This window comes from Ascaphus truei, chromosome 1, assembly GCF_040206685.1.
Source record: "Ascaphus truei isolate aAscTru1 chromosome 1, aAscTru1.hap1, whole genome shotgun sequence".
Taxonomy (NCBI): Eukaryota; Metazoa; Chordata; class Amphibia; order Anura; family Ascaphidae; genus Ascaphus; species Ascaphus truei.
In genome coordinates, this window is record NC_134483.1 from 350807577 (window position 1) to 350825897 (window position 18321).

Here is an 18321-nt window from a genome sequence, read left to right on the forward strand (position 1 = left end):
AGGCAGGCGCATCCCTGATGTCATTATCCAGGGACTCAGAGCATACAGCCACTCCCCTCCATACATAGGGCACATCATCATTGGGTGAGGGAAAACCTCCATAACTACTGCTGGCATACTGTTACGCCGGAGTAGCCCGCAGACCAGACCTGTCCCTAGAACTGAGGTGACAGGTATGAATACACACACCGACAGAGCGAGGGACGTGTCCGGGTTGTGGTATTAGATAGTGCCAGGCCAGATGGGGTGTATTGCGAGAATACTTGCCGATACCGTTTTTTCCAGAAGAATGGTCGTTGCCGAGATCAGGGGTAGGAGACGTATGGAGGGATCGAGATGAGTGCCGTGGTCGAAGGGAGCCAGAAGGTACGTAAACAGGAACAATCCGAAGTCGAGAGCCAAAGGGGGTAGTCTGCCAAGCCGCGTCAAAACCGAGAGAATCAAAGAACAAGCACTGTGAAACACCCATACAAAAACTATGACGAGCGAGGAAGCACAGAACAGAGAGGGTATATAAAGCTGGAACAGCCAACCAGGAGAGAGGGCGTACATGGAGGAGCCCAGGGAGCTTCAGAGCATTGGATGCTGTTCTTAGAGCTCAGGTGACATTCAGCAAGAGCCAGATTGTAACCATGCGGTATTTGGGGGCGGAGCCTGAGTGGGGATAAGTTCAAGGGCTTTTGTGTGTGCACTGTAAGTCCAACGTGTGCATGAGAGGAAGCAACGTGGGGTGCGCATGTGCGCGCGGGACGGCGATTCCGCGCCGACGGCTGCGGCGTAGAGCGTGGAGGAAGAACCTTGTGGAGCGTCCCACCATGCCGAAGGGTAAGTGATGAAGCTGAAGGGGGCTTGCGTGGTTGTAGTGGAAGGGTCTGAGCAGTGTAAGGAGAGAGGCGTGAGCTCCGCCTGAGGCGCTGTGCGCTCACATTCCTAACACATACCTGTTCTTACCAGGACTTACTGCCAACAGAGACGAAAGCAATATACCATTATTATGCATGGCTATATAATATTAGGCAAAGATAGAGGAACATAAGACACCAATTCCTTGTGTAACACCTCTCAATGAGCTCTAAATAAAAGAGTAAGAATCGTATGTACTCACAATCATAGTGCTTGTAATCCAGCACATTGATAAATGTTCCAATTGGACAGAACTTGCAGGCTGGTCCTTGTTCTAACTAGACCTCTCCCTGCTCTGTCTCCTTCCTGCTTTGCTGCATGTGTTATATGGATCTTATTTTGACCAAAATGTATCTTTAGGATGTAGCCATGTCTGGTTTGGCTACTACCCTACCCTGCCTGACATGTAAATCCTAGCACAGTGCAGGCAGTGTTAGGCCTAATCTGGGGTTTCCCCCTCAGTAAGCAGCTCCTTTAGTGACAGGGGGAGGTGGACAAGGCCTGTGTTCTGCCCAATACTGCGCTCATACCTTGGACCCTCCCCCAGGTACTTAAGGGGTTGCCCTTCCTAAATGTAGTTAGTTGTCTCTCCCCCTTGAGAGAGACAGGTCTCACAGACGAGGTGTACAGGGCTCTGTCACCTTCTATCCCCTCCCTTACGGGAGTAGGAGTGAGTACCATACCCCCTGCTCCATCAGGGAGTAGGGGAAGAGATAGGACCAACCTCTGGGGCCCATGACTGGGGGGTTGAGTCCAGGGAACATCCTGAGGCTGGTAACCAGTGTTATAGTATGTAGTGCTGCCTGTATGCTGTACTCTATGATGGGGAAGAATAAAGATGTTCCTGTTATCAAATATACTCCTGCCTGGGCTTGCAGTCTGTCAGGGGAAGTATGAAAGAGTTCTTCCGCAGGGACTGCTTCCAGCTCTCCTGGAGCTTGCGGCAGATGGAGGCACTGACCAAGAATGAAGGGGAACCAGATATCACCTCTAAAGCCTGTCCTGGTTCCCCACCAACACCAGCAGGATCTCAGGCCTTCTGCGAGCAACAGGTATGCAGCAGCACAACACACATAGTAGCCGGGGAATCTCCCAGAGGGTGGGGGAAAATGCTCCTTTTCACCATCCACCTGTATGTCTGATTTATGTTTAGTGTTTTAGGGAGTGTAGGGGACTTGAGTCTATGCCTTGCAGCCCTGCACTACCCTCTATGCTGTATATGATGGCAGGCATCTTAAGAGGGGCAAGTCGGTCCCTCTGTTTGAAGAGCTGCACTACACTGGCGACACACTTTATTCGAGCTTGGCTAGTCCCACGAATTCGGGTATACCCGGGTGTATTGAGGTTTGTGACTGTTTTCTGCCCGAGTGCATTGAGGTATTTTCCAAGCAGGGATTGAAGCATTTTATTCCCGCTGGCTGCAATAATGCACAGTATATATATATATACTGCATTACAATTCATGAATTTATGCCATCTGGTAGACACGCGAAGCATTGCAGCCTATTAAATCCTAATCATTATCATTTAACAGATCAGCCGCCCATCAGCCAGGCATGAACCCAGGCTGGGAAGGCAAATGCAACGGGGCTTGTCAGAGGTGAGGAGCGGCGCATTCCAGGTATCTGCCAGGTACATACCGGGTATTTGCTCGAATAAAGTGTGTCGGTGCAGTATACTATGGCAGTCACCTTAGTGCGGGGCTGCCTTGCGGTATTCTATCCTATGAAGAAAGGTGGGATAGCTCCCTGATGCGTCGCCGGGGAGGTTGTTTCCCAACTGGGCTATTCTGAGAAAAAAAGTGGGGGTAGTTCCCTGATGCATCTCCAGGGAGACTACAGTCCACTTGGGCTACCAGAAGAAGGTGGGGGCAGTTCCCTGATGTGACTCCGGGAAGACTGTTGCCCATCCAACACACTATGAAGAAGGTGGGGGTGGTTCCCTGATGCATCCCCAGAGAAACTATTGCCCACCAAACTATATCCATCGGTGTGAGTGGGCAGGTATCTGAGGAAGGGCGCCCACTCTGTGGGTGCCAGAACTTCTGTCTGAGGAGTTGCAACTATGCCCAATGCAGCACCCGAAAAGGGAGCTGCAAAATGTACTTTATTCAACGCAAAATTGTGGTACCCCTGAAAAGGGAGCCGCATGCTGGACATTGCATACAAAATGGCGGTTCCCGCCTAAACGGGAACCGCGTGTTATCTGCAAAAGTTTGCAATTTCTTTTCAGCAAGATTGTGCAGGGGCTTGGCGCGAAAACTGGAGCCACGCCCATCTGCTGTGAGGGGCTCGGCGTGAAAGCCGAGGCCATTCCTTTCTCTAGTGTACCAGTGTTCCTCTTTCCACCAGGGGGAGGAGGCACTAATTCTGCCCACAATGACTGTCAATGCTGCAGGGTGGAGCTGGATCTGAACACTGCATCCTCAGTTCCCTCATGGCAAGCGATCTGTGTAGAGCTCTCTCTCCTGAACTGTGAACTTTGCTCCACTATACTCAGAAGAGGTGTGCACTCCACTATACTCACACAGAAGAGGTGTGCAGGGCTGTCACCTTCTATCCCCTCCCATAGGGGAGTGGGAGTGAGTACCATACCCCATGCTCCATCAGGGAGTAGGGGAAAAAATAGGACCGACCTCTGGGGCCCATGACTGGCGGGTTGAGTCCAGGGTCCATCCTGAGGCTGGTAACCAGCGTTATAGTATGCAGTGGTACCTGTATGCTGTACTCTATGATGGAAAAGAATAAATATGTTCCTGTAATCAAATATACTCCTGCCTGGGCTTGCAGTCTTGCAGTATGAAAGGGTTCTTCCACAGGGACTGTTGCCAGCTCTCCTGGAGCCTGTGGCAGATGGAGGCGCTGACCAACGAATGAAGGGGAACCAGATGTCACCCCTAAAGCCTGTCCTGTTTCCCCACCAACACCAGCGGGATCTCAGGTCTTCTGTGAGTAACAGGTATGCAGCAGCACAACACACATGGTAGCCGGCGAATCTTCTAGAAGGTGGGGGAAACACTGCTGCAAGTAAATTTCCTGAGCACACTAAGGTTATTATATTGACAACATAGGCCCAGTTGCACTGAGCTCCATGAGGCTATTTAACCTAGCGTTAACCTAAATTAACATCATATTATTAGTAATGTATACGCACTAAAGCAAAAAAATATATATTGAGATTTACCTCCCCTTTTCAAGTATGTCCGAGTCACAAAGTGAAGTTGAGAACATTACAATTTACAGTTACAAACATGTTTAAAGTAGGAAAGAGTCGAAGTTTGAAGGAACGCAGGAAGCAGTTTGGATGATACATTGTTCCAGTAGTAGGGGGGATTGGTATGAGAAGGAAGAGAGCGACAAGATTCTTTATCGAACCCTAAGACTATAAGCAGGTTTCTGGAGGCATATCTAAGGAGATAAATGCTGTGTACAGAAGGGATGAGAAGTCTGCTCAGATAATTGGGTAACGTGTTCAGAACGTATTTTAAGGGGATAAAAGAAAGATGTACGTTGTGTCTGTACTCAAGGGATAGCTAACTTAGTCCAAATAACATATCACAATGGTGGGTGTTAAAGTTAGATAGTAAGGCAAAAATGCATATTGAGTGGTAAAGAATGTAAAGTTTGCAGAGGTGAATTTGGCACGCTGTACCATACACTATATCCCCATAGTCAATAATTGGCATTAGTATCTGCTGTGCAATGCGCTTTGTGACCAATGCACTTAGTCAGGATTTATTTCTAGAAAATATTCATGTGAAGCGCTATGTACATTAATGGGGCTATATAAATAAATATATACATCCAGTTTGTGATAGATTTTGACGTCAGCTTTTCTATGTGCAAAATAGAAAAAAAGATTATTCCCCAGTAAATAAAGTAAAGCTCTATTAACAAAATGTTGGACATCTGCTTCAATTTATTTTAAATACAATAAAGAAAACAACAATGTTTCAGGTCCACACAGGACCTTTCATCAGGTACAAATAACAATACAAAACACTCATACAGTATATAGCCAAAGACGGCACCACATTTAAACAGGAAGTGAAGTAACCACCAATAGTATCAAAGATACTTGATTAAAATACATCACAGTTTTTCTATATGCAAACCAAATGTTAAGTTGTAGTCAAGCGACATACCCAAATATTTAAAACTAGGAACTGAGGCAAGATTAGTGTAAGAGCTGGTTCTAATCAGTAGCTCAGTCATGGGAAGCTTACAAAATATATTCTTACTCCCAAATACCATAGCTACGGTTTTGTCAGTGTTTAAAAACATGGATGATCCCGTTTTCAGCCTTTGAAAAATCAGATTGGATTACATTTCCCAGGTCACAGAGGTTTAGACTGCATGCATATAGTATAGTATTATCAGCATACATATGCAAAGAATTTGTCTTACCAACTCTGGGCTTGTCATTTATAAAGGCAGAAATAACTAAGGGCTCAGAAAAGCGGATTACCACCATGAGGTTTTTGAGAGGCACATCTGCGTTCCTCCACCTCACCTTCTTCAGGACTCTCCTCCCTAAGCTCATCAGAAAAGTCACTATCACCACTACCCATGTCACCCTCTCCAACTTCGACTGACACATTCCCTGGACCAGACGGGCTTATAGCAGTCACAATCTCTTCACTGCTTGAAGTTCTCCCTGTTACTCTACCCACTCTTCCTGCATGTGGTTGCACCTCTTGAACCTATACATGCCCACCTGATGACGTGTCCTGTGCCCACGCTAGAGCAGCAGTAGAGGTGCAGGGCATAGCAGACACAGATGGTGCAGTGATCAGATGGAAACCAGATCTAGGGACACAGATTCAAAACCTATCATAGTGGACCATAGCTAGAACTGGGAACTGCTCCAGCAACCCCGACACCAGCCTGACGTGCTTGTGCACACAACACATGCTGTCAAAAAACAGATGGGCTTGGACACAGAAAGCATTAACAGTTTCTGTCACTACACAGACAGAATCAACCTGAGGTCAATGACACAGAGGAAATCCATGACAAAGGTGGTCCTAACTGAAAGTCACTCTCCAACAAACAGGCGATAGCCTTAAAATCCTAAATACTACACCTGCTTCCTCTAAGACAGAGCAACTTCCAGAGAGTGAGGTTGAAGGAGGTAGAATTATTACCATTATTATTAACACAAGCAGGTTGTACGCAGTAGGAGCCGCAGGTTCCTGAGGCATGTACACAACTACAGAGGCTGCAGCCACAGTACTATTGCTACTCCTACGGCTGGTACCATAAAACAACAAGTATATCCACTGCTGATCTTGCTGTTCTACCTGCATTGCTGAGCCTCTTGAAAAATCACTCTCCAGTCTCACAGGAGGGGTACAAGCAGAACCTACTCTGCGAATGTCACCACTCTCTATAACAAAAATAAAATTCAAACAAAAAATAAATCACTCTCCCTGTGCTGTCCCTGCTTGTTACCTCCTGTGCATGCTTGTCCTTCTCCCTAAAGTCCCTACCTACCCACACACTAACCCAGTCAGCCTGCCAGCCCACACCCTGCTCCCTTCCCTTACAATATGAACAACAGTGAGACAGTGGGAGGGGCTTAACGTGTGCATGCAAGCTAATCAAATGTTTTAACATTTGCAAATGAATGTAAAATATATACATTCATCAGTGGATTTTATGACATTTGCAAAAAGGAACGGCCAAGGAAAAACCAGGGCGAATTTTTTGACTGTCCAAAGTGCCTGTGAATATCCATCTGTGACACAATGCGATTTTGTTCAAAAGACCGCAAAGAATTTGTGGCTCAAATTTCGACACATTTGCCATCTCTAGTGCTGGGACAGCACTAACCTAGTCCAAAACTCTGTCATGCGAGCACAGTTGCAGACTAGCATGTAGAACGCGTCTCAAACAATTTGCTACTGTAACTATGAATCATTGAGTGAATGCAAGTGAATGAATGTACTGCAGGGAGGTTGTCTGTAAGATGTACTTTAGATTCAGAGTTTCTCGAGAGAACCACATAAGATATCAGCCAGCAGTTTGACTTCATAGATGCCCTGGCAGACCTCAGCTGTCAAACATACTGTATCAGCTTTGTTTCCACCACATTGAAATCTGAGCTACATTTTGGAAACCATTCTTGATACTCAGTTGAAGCAAACTTGCGTTCTTTTCTTCCAACAGGCACCAGTGTAAACACCTGCAAAAAGCTCCATGTTGTCAATGTTAGCTCAAATGTCACATCATGTACCTCTTTGTCCTTCACCTTTTCCTGCTGAGTTTGTTGTGTCTCCTGCTGCTAGATTATACATTTGAATGGTATTTATTTCTAAATGTCATTTGTCCAAGTATCCTACATTTAATGGCATCCTTATTTATGGAATATGTGTTATCATAAATGATCCATTTCATTCCAGATTATACTTGATTGTAAAAACCACCAGGATTTTTGTTAAATAATTTGCAAATACCACAAATACATACAGTGGAAAGCCAAAACAGCACCATATTAGATGACATTATACTTTTTTAAATCAAATTCACATTTTCACTATAATTTAAAATCAAAATGAATTGACTAGTTTTTTCACAAGCAAAACATAAAAAATAAAAAATAAATTAGAACCAAAACCCCAACATGGGTTCAAGTGCACATTTCTAATGTAAATACAAAAAATGCAATAGCAACAAGTAGCATAAAAGCTGTAATCCACAGATTTTTAAGAAAAAAAGGGTGTGTGTGCCGAGCTTGTGCATTTTAAGTGTCTTTTGTCACAGAAATTGTATTTGTGATGGTGATGTTTTTAATTAAAAATCAAAACAAAATTTCAGTGACAAAACACAAAGAAGTGTGACTTAAAACGCATGTGCACGGCACTAATATACAGTACTTATACTAACAGTGAATTCTGCGTGTGAGACTTTGCGTGTGTGACTCTGCATGTGTGTGTCTGTGACTCTGGTTGTGTGTGTGACTGACTGTGTGTGTATGTGACTGTGTTTGTGACTGTGTGACTGTGTGTGTGTGACTCTGTGTGTGTGTGTGACTCTGTGTGTGTGTGTGACTCTGTGTGGGTGTGTCTGTTTCAGCACCGGGATCTCGGGGGATGCGGCTCTCTCAATCTCTCCCTGCCCGATGTTCCCGGCTCCTCTCCCGGGTCAGTCCTCTCTTGTGGTGGCACGCATGCACAGAGGCCCACAGCCACGCGCAGTGTCCCGCGGACAAGGGCGGTACTGTGAATGCTTTGTGGCCTGCAAGTTCCTCTTCTATGCATGCGCGATGGACTTTTGGTAACAATTCTTTCTATGTTAACAGTTTTGTGTGGTATACACGTTTGAACTCAAAATTGTAGCACTCTTTCATCTTTTCTTTTAAAGCAAGGCAATATAAGCCTTTTTGCTGCCTAGGCCTTTTAAATTCTGCTGGAGGTAGCGATAATGTTTCAAATTCCTTCTCCGGGCATTCAGTACTCGGGACATCAGTTTGGCCTCAGCTCGGTCACTAAAGAGGTTCCAGCTGAGGCCACACATTTAATATCTCCAGACAGTGGGGGAGATGTATCATAGCAAAATTGACACAAATTGCATAATTTTCATTGCATCAATGTATGAAGATTTGCGTCATCGAGATTTGGGGAGGGTTAATTGGAGGAGAGAGGGAGGAGTTACATGATGCACAGATTTTAATGCGATATAGCAAACTCTACGTCTCAGTGCGTCACTTTTCGTATCTTCTATTTGCACTTTCTTTACATTGATACATTGATACATCTCCCCCAGTAAATTAAGGGATCCAAGTCCGCAAAGAAAAGTTGTTTCTTGCATGTACTGTAGGCCTTAACCATACCATCTACAGGACACTTTATCTTTATCCGTCATTCTCAAATGTGACTCTTTGAGGCATTACACAAACCACACCGAAATAGGGCAGCAACTGCTTATGGTTATTATGACAATGAGCTTGCTCCATGTCAACTAAAATGCTGTATGAGACAGGGGCCTGACTGCAACTATCAAGACTCATTAAAGTTTCTTGTAACCCAGTGCCTTGATGTACTGTAAGCACAGGGCCCTAAATCAGACCATATTTCTTGTTCAGCCAACCAATAACCTGCTTACATGCAAAATAAGCGTATTCACTTTTGTGTAGATGCTTTAGTTAGTCCCAATAGCTTGGGTGGCCAGTGGTCTAAGAGGAGACGTTTGAGAACTACTACCTTGTGCTGCTCATTGTGTCACATGCAGAAGGTGCAGCTCCAGTTGGTACAGTACGTAAGTGATTTCATTTTGAGCAGTGTGACATGCTGTTTCACTCCTGCAGGCAACAGTGGGTATGAACAGGAGCTGCTAAAGTGATATTTGAGAGATACTGCCAACATCTCTGCAACTCCTTATACTGACTCATTAAATTAAGGACTACCAGATTCAGCACATACGCAAAACAGGGTGCATGAACAAGCTTTCTTGATTACTTCTGTTACAAACGTTTAGCATAAACATAAGAGAATGTTAAGGGGATTATAAACCTTTTTGCATTGATTACTAAATCTAAATGTAACCACAAATGCACTGGGCAACTGGACAATATAAATAAAAAAAGATCAAGGACATCATCCCATTATTTAAGTAACCATGTGTAAATGGATACCAACAGTATATACTCGGAGAGGTATCATTTTAATGTTTACTAATACTAGTACAGCACTGAAGGATCTATCATATAGTTTTCCTCGAGACTACTTTTGACACATACCATATGCTAAGGGAATGTTGTTTAAGCAAAGTATGCTTGGGTGCTGCTAGCTTCAGTGTATTGCCAGGTACACTAACATTGTACAAAAAGAATAGAAAGCAGGGTGACTCCATAACGAACACAAAATGTGATTTATTGTGACAAGCGCTCACGCGGCAGCATAACTTCCTCATAAAATCTTCAAGTTAGTTACTGCCAAAAATGCATGCTAAGATCTGGAGGTGGGAAAAAGTATACCGTAGTATCTATATTCATTCTGTATATTCATTTCCTATCTCCAAAAGATACATACCTTTTAAAGGCAACTCATTTTAACCTATTAAACATACTGTACCACTAGATGACTTTGATCCTTGTGTTTTAAATACACCTTTAATGGATCGTTTCATAAGCGGCACATTCATGTCTAAAAACAAAATCTAATGTTTTCCCTTAGGAAATCACAACTAACACATGTAGTTTCCTTATTATACAAAATGTACATAAGCAATACGCTTGCCCATGTCCCTGCTGTTTCCACTTAGTGAATGGACAGTATTTACATTTGTTACTCAGATTCTAACACTATGATTACATTTAATTACTACTGTTGACCTTATAAACCTATGTCTTTTGCATCAGCACAGAAAAACAAACATATGCTCAGTAGCTATTTTCAGAAAGCTATTCAAAGCAATGATTTCCCAACCATTTAACTCTCCTAACTTCTCAGCCGATTCATTACATAACAAGTTTTGATAGAAACATTTTCTGCCCGTAGCAACATTTTTACAGTTTTCCACTGAGCCATTAGTTGGAATTTAGCGTTGTTCACCAATTTGACCTCATTTAGATAAGAAAGTTAAAGTTGTCTCTCTTAACACTGTTCACATACAATATACACAATTGGCTTTCTAAATCCCTTGTGTATATCTGTATAGTCATGTTCACATCATTTTGTGTTATTTTTGACTACAGCAATTATTAATACAGATGGGTGAAACCTATGCACAAGTTCATACATTTGGTGAATTTAGAACTTTCGTGAATGCCAATATATATTTTTAAAGCAAATGAAACTCTGGCATGAAATGCAATCTGCATATCTGAATAAAGTTCTTAAATAGCACCTTGTTGGTACCACCTTTCACAAATAATTGGCGAATAATGGAGAATATTGACGACATTTAGAAAAAAGCATCTACTCATGCAGAGTTGCACATTGTAAGCTTTAATTTTTCATCTTTTAAAGTAAAAGAAGTGAGGCTGTTTATATTTATACTTACATCCACATATACATATGTATTGATATTGTTATGATGTGATTTGTATTCAGTGTTCACACATGTAGGCAGTGTTTTACATGTAGGCAATTTAAAATATGGGTTAACTACCGATATGGTACTGGGATAATAGCATTTTAACATGTAAGTTAACATAAGGATAAGTTCATTATTGTCCCACTCAAATAAATGAGACATACAGACACAGTAGCTATAAATAATGCATTATGTATCCTTCTAAGTGGGTTCAGTTAAAGTTTCACTTACTGACATTTTCATGAAATCCCTTCTTTAAAAAGTAGCTGTTTGAACAAGAGTACAAGATGACCAGACAGAGTTTGACAGACAGGCTACAGTAAGTATGAAAGGCTTAAAGTATGATAAAACTATAGACCAGTGGTTTCCAACCTTTTTTTGGTTAAAGAACCCTAAGTGAAATTCTGAGGAACCTCCCAAACATCTATAATAGCAATTCTGTGATCAGATGCATTGTTAAATTATTTTGTATTTGATGCAATATTCAAATGACCAGAAAATTACAGGGAACCCTTTAGGGATGTCTTGGGAACCCAAGGGTTCCTAGAAACCCTGGTTGAAAAATACTGCTATAGACAAATGGGGTAGAGAGGGGTCTTCTTTAAGCATAGAGGGAAGCACTGGGGATTTGAAGGAGAGAAAGATTTTGTCTCTGATTTGGGAATTCATGGGAAGTCAGAACAGTAAATTATGGAGGGGTGAATCAATGATCTAATTTATAGTCAGACTATTCTACTACTGTACCAATAGGTAGGCCAATTAGAAATATTGTAATAATCACAGCATAAGAAGAGAGGTTCATGCAGTAGAGCTTTAAATGCAGGATGACAGAAATGTGTAGATTCTAATAATGATTTAGAAATATTTTGTGATTGTGTGCAGAATTGATTAACTACTGAGAAACTTCAAAATGACTAAGTCATTCTAGAATGTCTTGCTAAGGAAGCTTCCAGTTACTTACTGTAACTGTGTTTTGGCAGACTAACAATTATTATACAATTATCAGAAAACATTTTCTACACTAGATAATTTATCTATTATATACAGTAGTACTCTCTTTTTGTTCTTTCATGACAAAGGTAGAACAAATCAGAGAATAGGCTGACACACCCAGATATGATAAGGCAGCTTCTAATGTAACTATTTAAACTCACTCTGGGTTCTGTGAGGATTGTGCATATATAACCACAAGTTACCACTGTACTACAGTATATGCTTTTTGTTGTTGCATAAAACGTCATCTAAATGGCTGAAGAAAAGCTACTTACTGTCTGTATGTTGGTTAATTTCATGAAGGTTGAATTCACAAGAAGACATCTTGCTCTGTAGTGATTTTGCCAATACAAAATCAAGCTCTTCCAAGGAATATACGTTAAAGGCCTGAAAATAAAAGGAAGATTTCGTTGTTTTTTAGTAGATTAATTGTAAAGTTCCTCTTTTTTTTAAACAAAATATTTAATTAATTTATAACTACTTTGTCTAATAATGTTTCCTGTGTATAACAACACTAAATATGCATATTACAAAGTTCACATAGTATTAGAATTAAAAAAGAACATTTGTCATGATAATGAATAATAAAGGAGTTATGAAATAAGCAATATATTACTACGTACACATCATAACAAATATAACAAAAATAAAAGAAACAAGTCTAAAGAAATGTGGCTAAATAAACAGGTAGGGGAAGAAATGGAAAAGAAGAGGCAGGCGTTTAGATTCAAAGTCAGAAGAGTCAGAGCTCTCATATCAGAATTATAAAAAATGCAACAAAAGTTGCAAAAAGGCAATCAAATTAGCAAAAATTGAAAATTAAAAAGGATCATAATTGAAAGATCAACCCTAAAAAGTTATTTATGTAACTTAATAACAAAAATATTAGAAAAGAAAATGTAGGACCCTTTTAGTGTGACATGGGCAGGCAGGTTATTGGAGATAAGGAAAAAGCAGAGGTATTAAACACATTCTTTGCCTTTGTATTTGCCAGGGAGGAATCAATTGCAAAAGTAGTACCGCAGGAGGAAGCCACAGCCTCTATGTTAACAAACAATGGGTTAACTGAGACTTGATAAAATTAAAGTAGTTAAGGCACCTAGCCCAGATAGAATGCATCCAAGTTCTTAAGGAGCTAAGTTCAGTAATAGCCAAATCATTACATTTAATATTAAAGGACTTCATTTCTACAGGCTCAGAACTACAAGATTGGCGTAAAGCAGACGGGGTGCCTATATTTGAAAATGGAGTTAGATCACAACCGGAGAACTACAGACCTGTAAGCCTGACTTCAATAGTGGGGAAGCTACAGTACTTGAAGGTTTGTTATGGGATAATTTATATGAATGCCTAATGGATAACAAAATTATTAGTTATAATCAGCATGGATTTATGAAGAATACGTTGTGCCAAAATAACCTTAATAGTTTCTGTGAAGAGGTAAGGAGGGATTTAGACCAGGGTAATGCAGTTGATGTGGTCTACTTAGATTTTGCAAAGGTTTTTGATAGGGTGCCACACAAGAGGTTAGTGTACAAAATAAAGAAAATTGGACCTGGATTGAAAACATGTTGAAGGATAGACAAAAGAGAGTTGTCATAAATGGAGCTTTTTTTAGGTTGTGCTAAAGTTGTGAGTGGAGTACCTCTGGGATCGGTACTGGGACTCCTACTTTTTAACTTGTTTTTTAATTACCTTGAGGTTGGCATAGTGAGAAAAGTCTCCATCTTTGCTGATGACACTAAATTTTGTAAAGGTAGTAAAATCAGAGCAGGATGTAATCTCTCTCCAGAAGGACTTGGAGAGACTGGAAACTTGGGCAGGTAAATGGCTGATGAGGTTTAATACAGACACATGTAAGGTTATGCATTTGGGAAACAAGAATAAATAGGTGACTTACAAATGAAATGTGGGAAAATTAAGTGAATCCCTAATGGAGAAGGATTTAGGAGTGCTTGTAGACAGCCAGCTTAGCAATAGTGCCCAATGTCATGTAATAGCTTCAAAGGCAAATAAGATCTTACAGAGGCGGCACATTTTATTTGAGTGCGGCTAGCTCCGCAAGCCTGGGGATGCCCCGGCATGCTAGCCGCACTGCGCGGTCACGCGTCATCGGGTGCCTGCGCCCCCTGCACACGCGTCCAGGGCTCCCCGAGGGAGCCCTGGTGTCCCGCGGTGTGGGGGACGGCGGCAGGGGGTTCCGGGGGACCCGGCGGACCCGGCGAGCGGAGGGAGAAAGCCCCGATCGGAGGGCGCTCCTCCGCGGCTTCGGCGCGCGCCAGGCACATCCCGGCGCGCGCCTTGTTACTGCTGCGGCCGAGACCGGGCAAATGCTCAAATAAACTCGGCCGCAGCAGTTATCTTCCAATAATGGATGGAAGTGAAGTAAGCATAATTATGCCCACTATAAAGCATTAATAAGACCACATCTAGAATGTGGGGTACAGTTTTGGGAACCACTTCATAAAAAATACATTATGGAACTAGATAAAGTGTAGAGAAGAGCCATCAAATTAATAAAGGGGATGGCAAATCTGACTTACTGTATGAGGAGAGGCTACCTAATTTAGATTTGTTTACATTATAAAAAGATGTGTAAGAGGTAAATGATAACTATATAAATATATCCGGGGACAGTACAAGGAGCTTTCAAAATAACTATTAATCTCAAGGGCAGTACAAATGACAGGGGTGCATTGCTTAAGGTTGGAGGAATGGAAAATTAATCAGCAACAAACGAAAGGGTTCATTACAGTAAGGGCAGTTAAAATGTGGAATTCATTACCCATAGAGATTGTGATGGCAGATACAATAGATATCTCCAAAAAATGGTTGGGCATCTTGTTAGAAAGGAAAGCTGTATAGGAATATACCAATGAAGGTAACATGGGAAGAATGTTGATCCAGGGAGACATTTTATTGCCATTATTTTGAGTCAGGAGGGAATTACATTTTTCCCTTATGAGATATCATTGGATGTTTTTTTTGTTTGCTTTCCTTTGGATTAAAATACTGTAAATACAAATATAGGGTAAGTATCTGTCGTCTAAAGGTATCATAGGTTGAACGTGACGGACTACATGGGGTATGTAACTGTGTAACTATGTAACATCTAGGGCTCTATGTATCACATCACAAATTCAGGTGCAAAGTATTTATTTTGTCGCCACCAGTGCTAAAATATGTCGGCGACAGACAGCATCTATCTATTCATTTTTCTTACACCCTTTCCCGGAAACATCTGCATCTGTTTGCGATGAGATGAGTGGTGTGGAGTTGAGGCAGGGTTACATTTGCATATTGGCACAGGCCTATGCATTAAAGAATGTGCGGCCTGCTCAACATTTTCTCACTCACTGCTCCACACCTCTGGAATGCCCTTCCCCTCAATATCCGACTAGCACCCTGTCTAGCCATCTTTAAGGCCCATCTTAAAACCCACCTGTTTAATGAAGCGTAAGGGTAGCTACGTGGCTGATACTATAAACCTCATACATCGACCATGACCCCTTGCAGACACATTTATCAGAACACCTTCCTACATCACTGTATTTTCTTCCTACTTACCATTTATATGGTAAGCTCTTTGGGGCAGGGATTTTATTTTCCTAATATTACTTGTCTCAAGTTACTATTCCCATTATGTTATATTATTATGTCAAGTGTATTACTGCTGTGAAGCGCTGTGTACATTTATGGCGCTATATAAATAAAGATATACATATATAATTCTAGAATATATTAGAAGAAATATTGTTTTAAAATACTGGGGTAAATAAACGATAGGAAATGATTGTGAGTTACATCCTATTAGTGTCTTGACATGCACATAATAGAATTAGCTATAGGTATGGACAGAGATGATGTGATCATATGCTAAATAGAAATAGATAAAGAATATTGGCTGCCTGTGATCAACTAGTTCCCACTGTGGAGGATATTGTTTATTGTCATCAATAAGAAGAAAATACAGAGCAGCAGCAAACTGGATATCAGATACCGGAAATAGCATGGAAAACCCAAATTATGAAAAAATATAAAGTTATTCAATGGGACATATACAAAAAATAGTAATAGTCCATAAACAACTCCCACGCGTTTCACACCCAAGTGGTGCTTTCTCAAGGAGCTTTCTCCAATTTAGAAGCATCCAGCCAGAAGGAGCAGGATATCCTCCATGGGCGGAGAACCCACGAACCAGAGCTGACGGAGGCGGCAAGCTGGAAGGTAGTGACCAGGGAACAGTAGCTTCCTGAATTAGGCCAGACCTTGCCCCTTAGGCCCTCAGCTAGGCCCTGAGTCACAACCAGTTAAGTGTTGTAGAGAAGGCCCCAGGTAGGGACTCTTCCCCTTATATCAGTCCCTGCGCTGCTGTACCAGTGGACGGACAGCAGCCTGGGACAAGCCCGCAGTTTCAGGGACATTTGTGTGAGACACTCCAGCTGGAGCTCACACCATGTGGAGGACCAGGACCTTAGGTGAGAGGAGACATTGCTGTCAGAGGCCCCGCTGCGTGGGACCTGCTTCAACACACATCAGCAAGCTGCACCTGGGTACCAAGGAAGGTACCCAACATGCACCATCTGGCCAAGGGAGGGTAGTGTAGTGTGTTGGACACCGGTATACAGGTGCACAAGCACCTCAGGGTTGTTTGGGGCTAGCCGTTATATATATATACTGTGTGGTGTATATTGTTATTACGGAGGGTATTGTGTCCTATGTGGAGTTACTCCACCCACGCTGGGTTCCCTCATAGGTGGAGGTGCTGCACGGAGAAAGAGAGAGAGCTCACCCCAGGCTCCCGGAAGAAGAGACTCAGGCCTCCTGTGAGCATACAGTTACGGAAGCATGCATAGTTGCCCGCGGGTTTTCCTTTAAGCATAGGGAAAGGGGGCTACAGTGATATAGCTACTGCATGTCCCAACTCAACTAAGTACTTTCAAGTACAAACTTACGGTAAGCCATCTCCTGAGCACATGACAGTATTTTTATTTTATGGTTTATTGCCAACCTGTTCAAATTATGTGGTAGAATGTCTGAGTCATGTGACTTTGGTCATCAAACTGCCTTATTACTATAATTAGATTTCCTGTTGTAGGACAATACTGTATAGGATAATCTGCATTAGACCATATCTGTACAAAGACCTGTAGTGATATATTAAGTAAAAGAAGGACCAGAGACCTAAATGTGATGGGAGAGAATGTCCCAAATTTGTATGGTTTTACTTGGTTGTCATAAATAAACACTTAACAATTTAAATGATTCTTTTAAGGAATATGCGACATTGCAAAACATTTGACTGAAGGCTATTTGTCAATTTCTAGGGTCAAATAATTCACACTTTTTAATTTTTGTATTCAAATATATTAGCAGTATTCTTCAATATTCTCAAACTTTGTCAGCTAAATGTTTGCAAAAAAAGAAAATGACTATATTTAATCTTGGCAGTTTTGATGTTTGCCAACAGCTAACGTCCATAATTTGCCAAGATTAAAAAATTGTATTAAGGTTTTGTCCATTATTGCTCAATACTAGAGAAGTGTCAAAAATGTACAAAAACATTTGCTTTTGCAAATGAAAGTAAGCATTCACTCAAATGTTTTGCAATTCATCAAATTCCTCACAAAATAAATAAATAAGGAAATCTATATAAAGTGAATCTGGACACCTTTATAAGTCCCTATTTCAAAATGTATGATTCTCTCCTAGGAAAAAGACACTTTTAAAAGTGCCTTTTACACGCAGGTCTGCAACATTTCTGTGCAAAACTTTGTCTTTACTTCAACACCACATAGATAGTATATTAATCAAGAAAGGCGTTTTTTAATATCCAAATCTGGAACTGTGGATAACTAATGAACATAAATCTCTTTCAAAATTTAGATATTTTTTTTATACTATACCAATTGTATTTGGCACACCAGCTGTAATGTAAAATAAATATAGCCTGGCCTTCGGCAGCTATAGCTAATTCTGGGCCTTTCCTCTGTCAGTCCTGTTAGAACAGGCAGTGGAAAGGTTAATTCCTCCAGTTGGTCTGTTTTGCATTTCAGCTCTGAGTATGTAGCAATATTCAGGGGCAGACCTAAGCAACATTTGAATGTGTTAATCCAAAGGGTGGATATGGGTTGGAACACCCCCTGATGTGTGTGTGAGCCAATCGGTATCCAGCTTTGAGTTGTAATGATTCAAAGCTAGAAACACTCCCTGAGGATATTCAAATTGAGACATATTCCCAAATTCAGTTAGTGATCAGGAGTCTTCAGAGAGATAGCAAGCCAAGAAGAGTTCTCTCCCTCCTGCCCCACCTGGGTGAGGAGGGAGGGGAAGTTGCAGAAATGCAGAGAGCCAGATCAGGCCTATGATGTTCTGCTGTATGCTGTGT

At 41.6% G+C, this 18321-nt stretch overlaps 1 protein-coding gene across 2 annotated transcripts in view; it reads right to left on the minus strand.

Annotated features, from left to right (window-relative positions):
• The window catches only part of BANK1 (B cell scaffold protein with ankyrin repeats 1), a 562852-nt gene that overhangs the window by 396983 nt on the left and 147548 nt on the right, over nucleotides 1-18321 (minus strand). For both annotated transcript variants that reach the window (XM_075609123.1, XM_075609132.1), the window contains exon 6: nucleotides 12209-12320. In XM_075609123.1, coding sequence (XP_075465238.1) covers nucleotides 12209-12320 — 112 coding nt within the window. The remainder of the gene's footprint in view (nucleotides 1-12208; nucleotides 12321-18321) is intronic.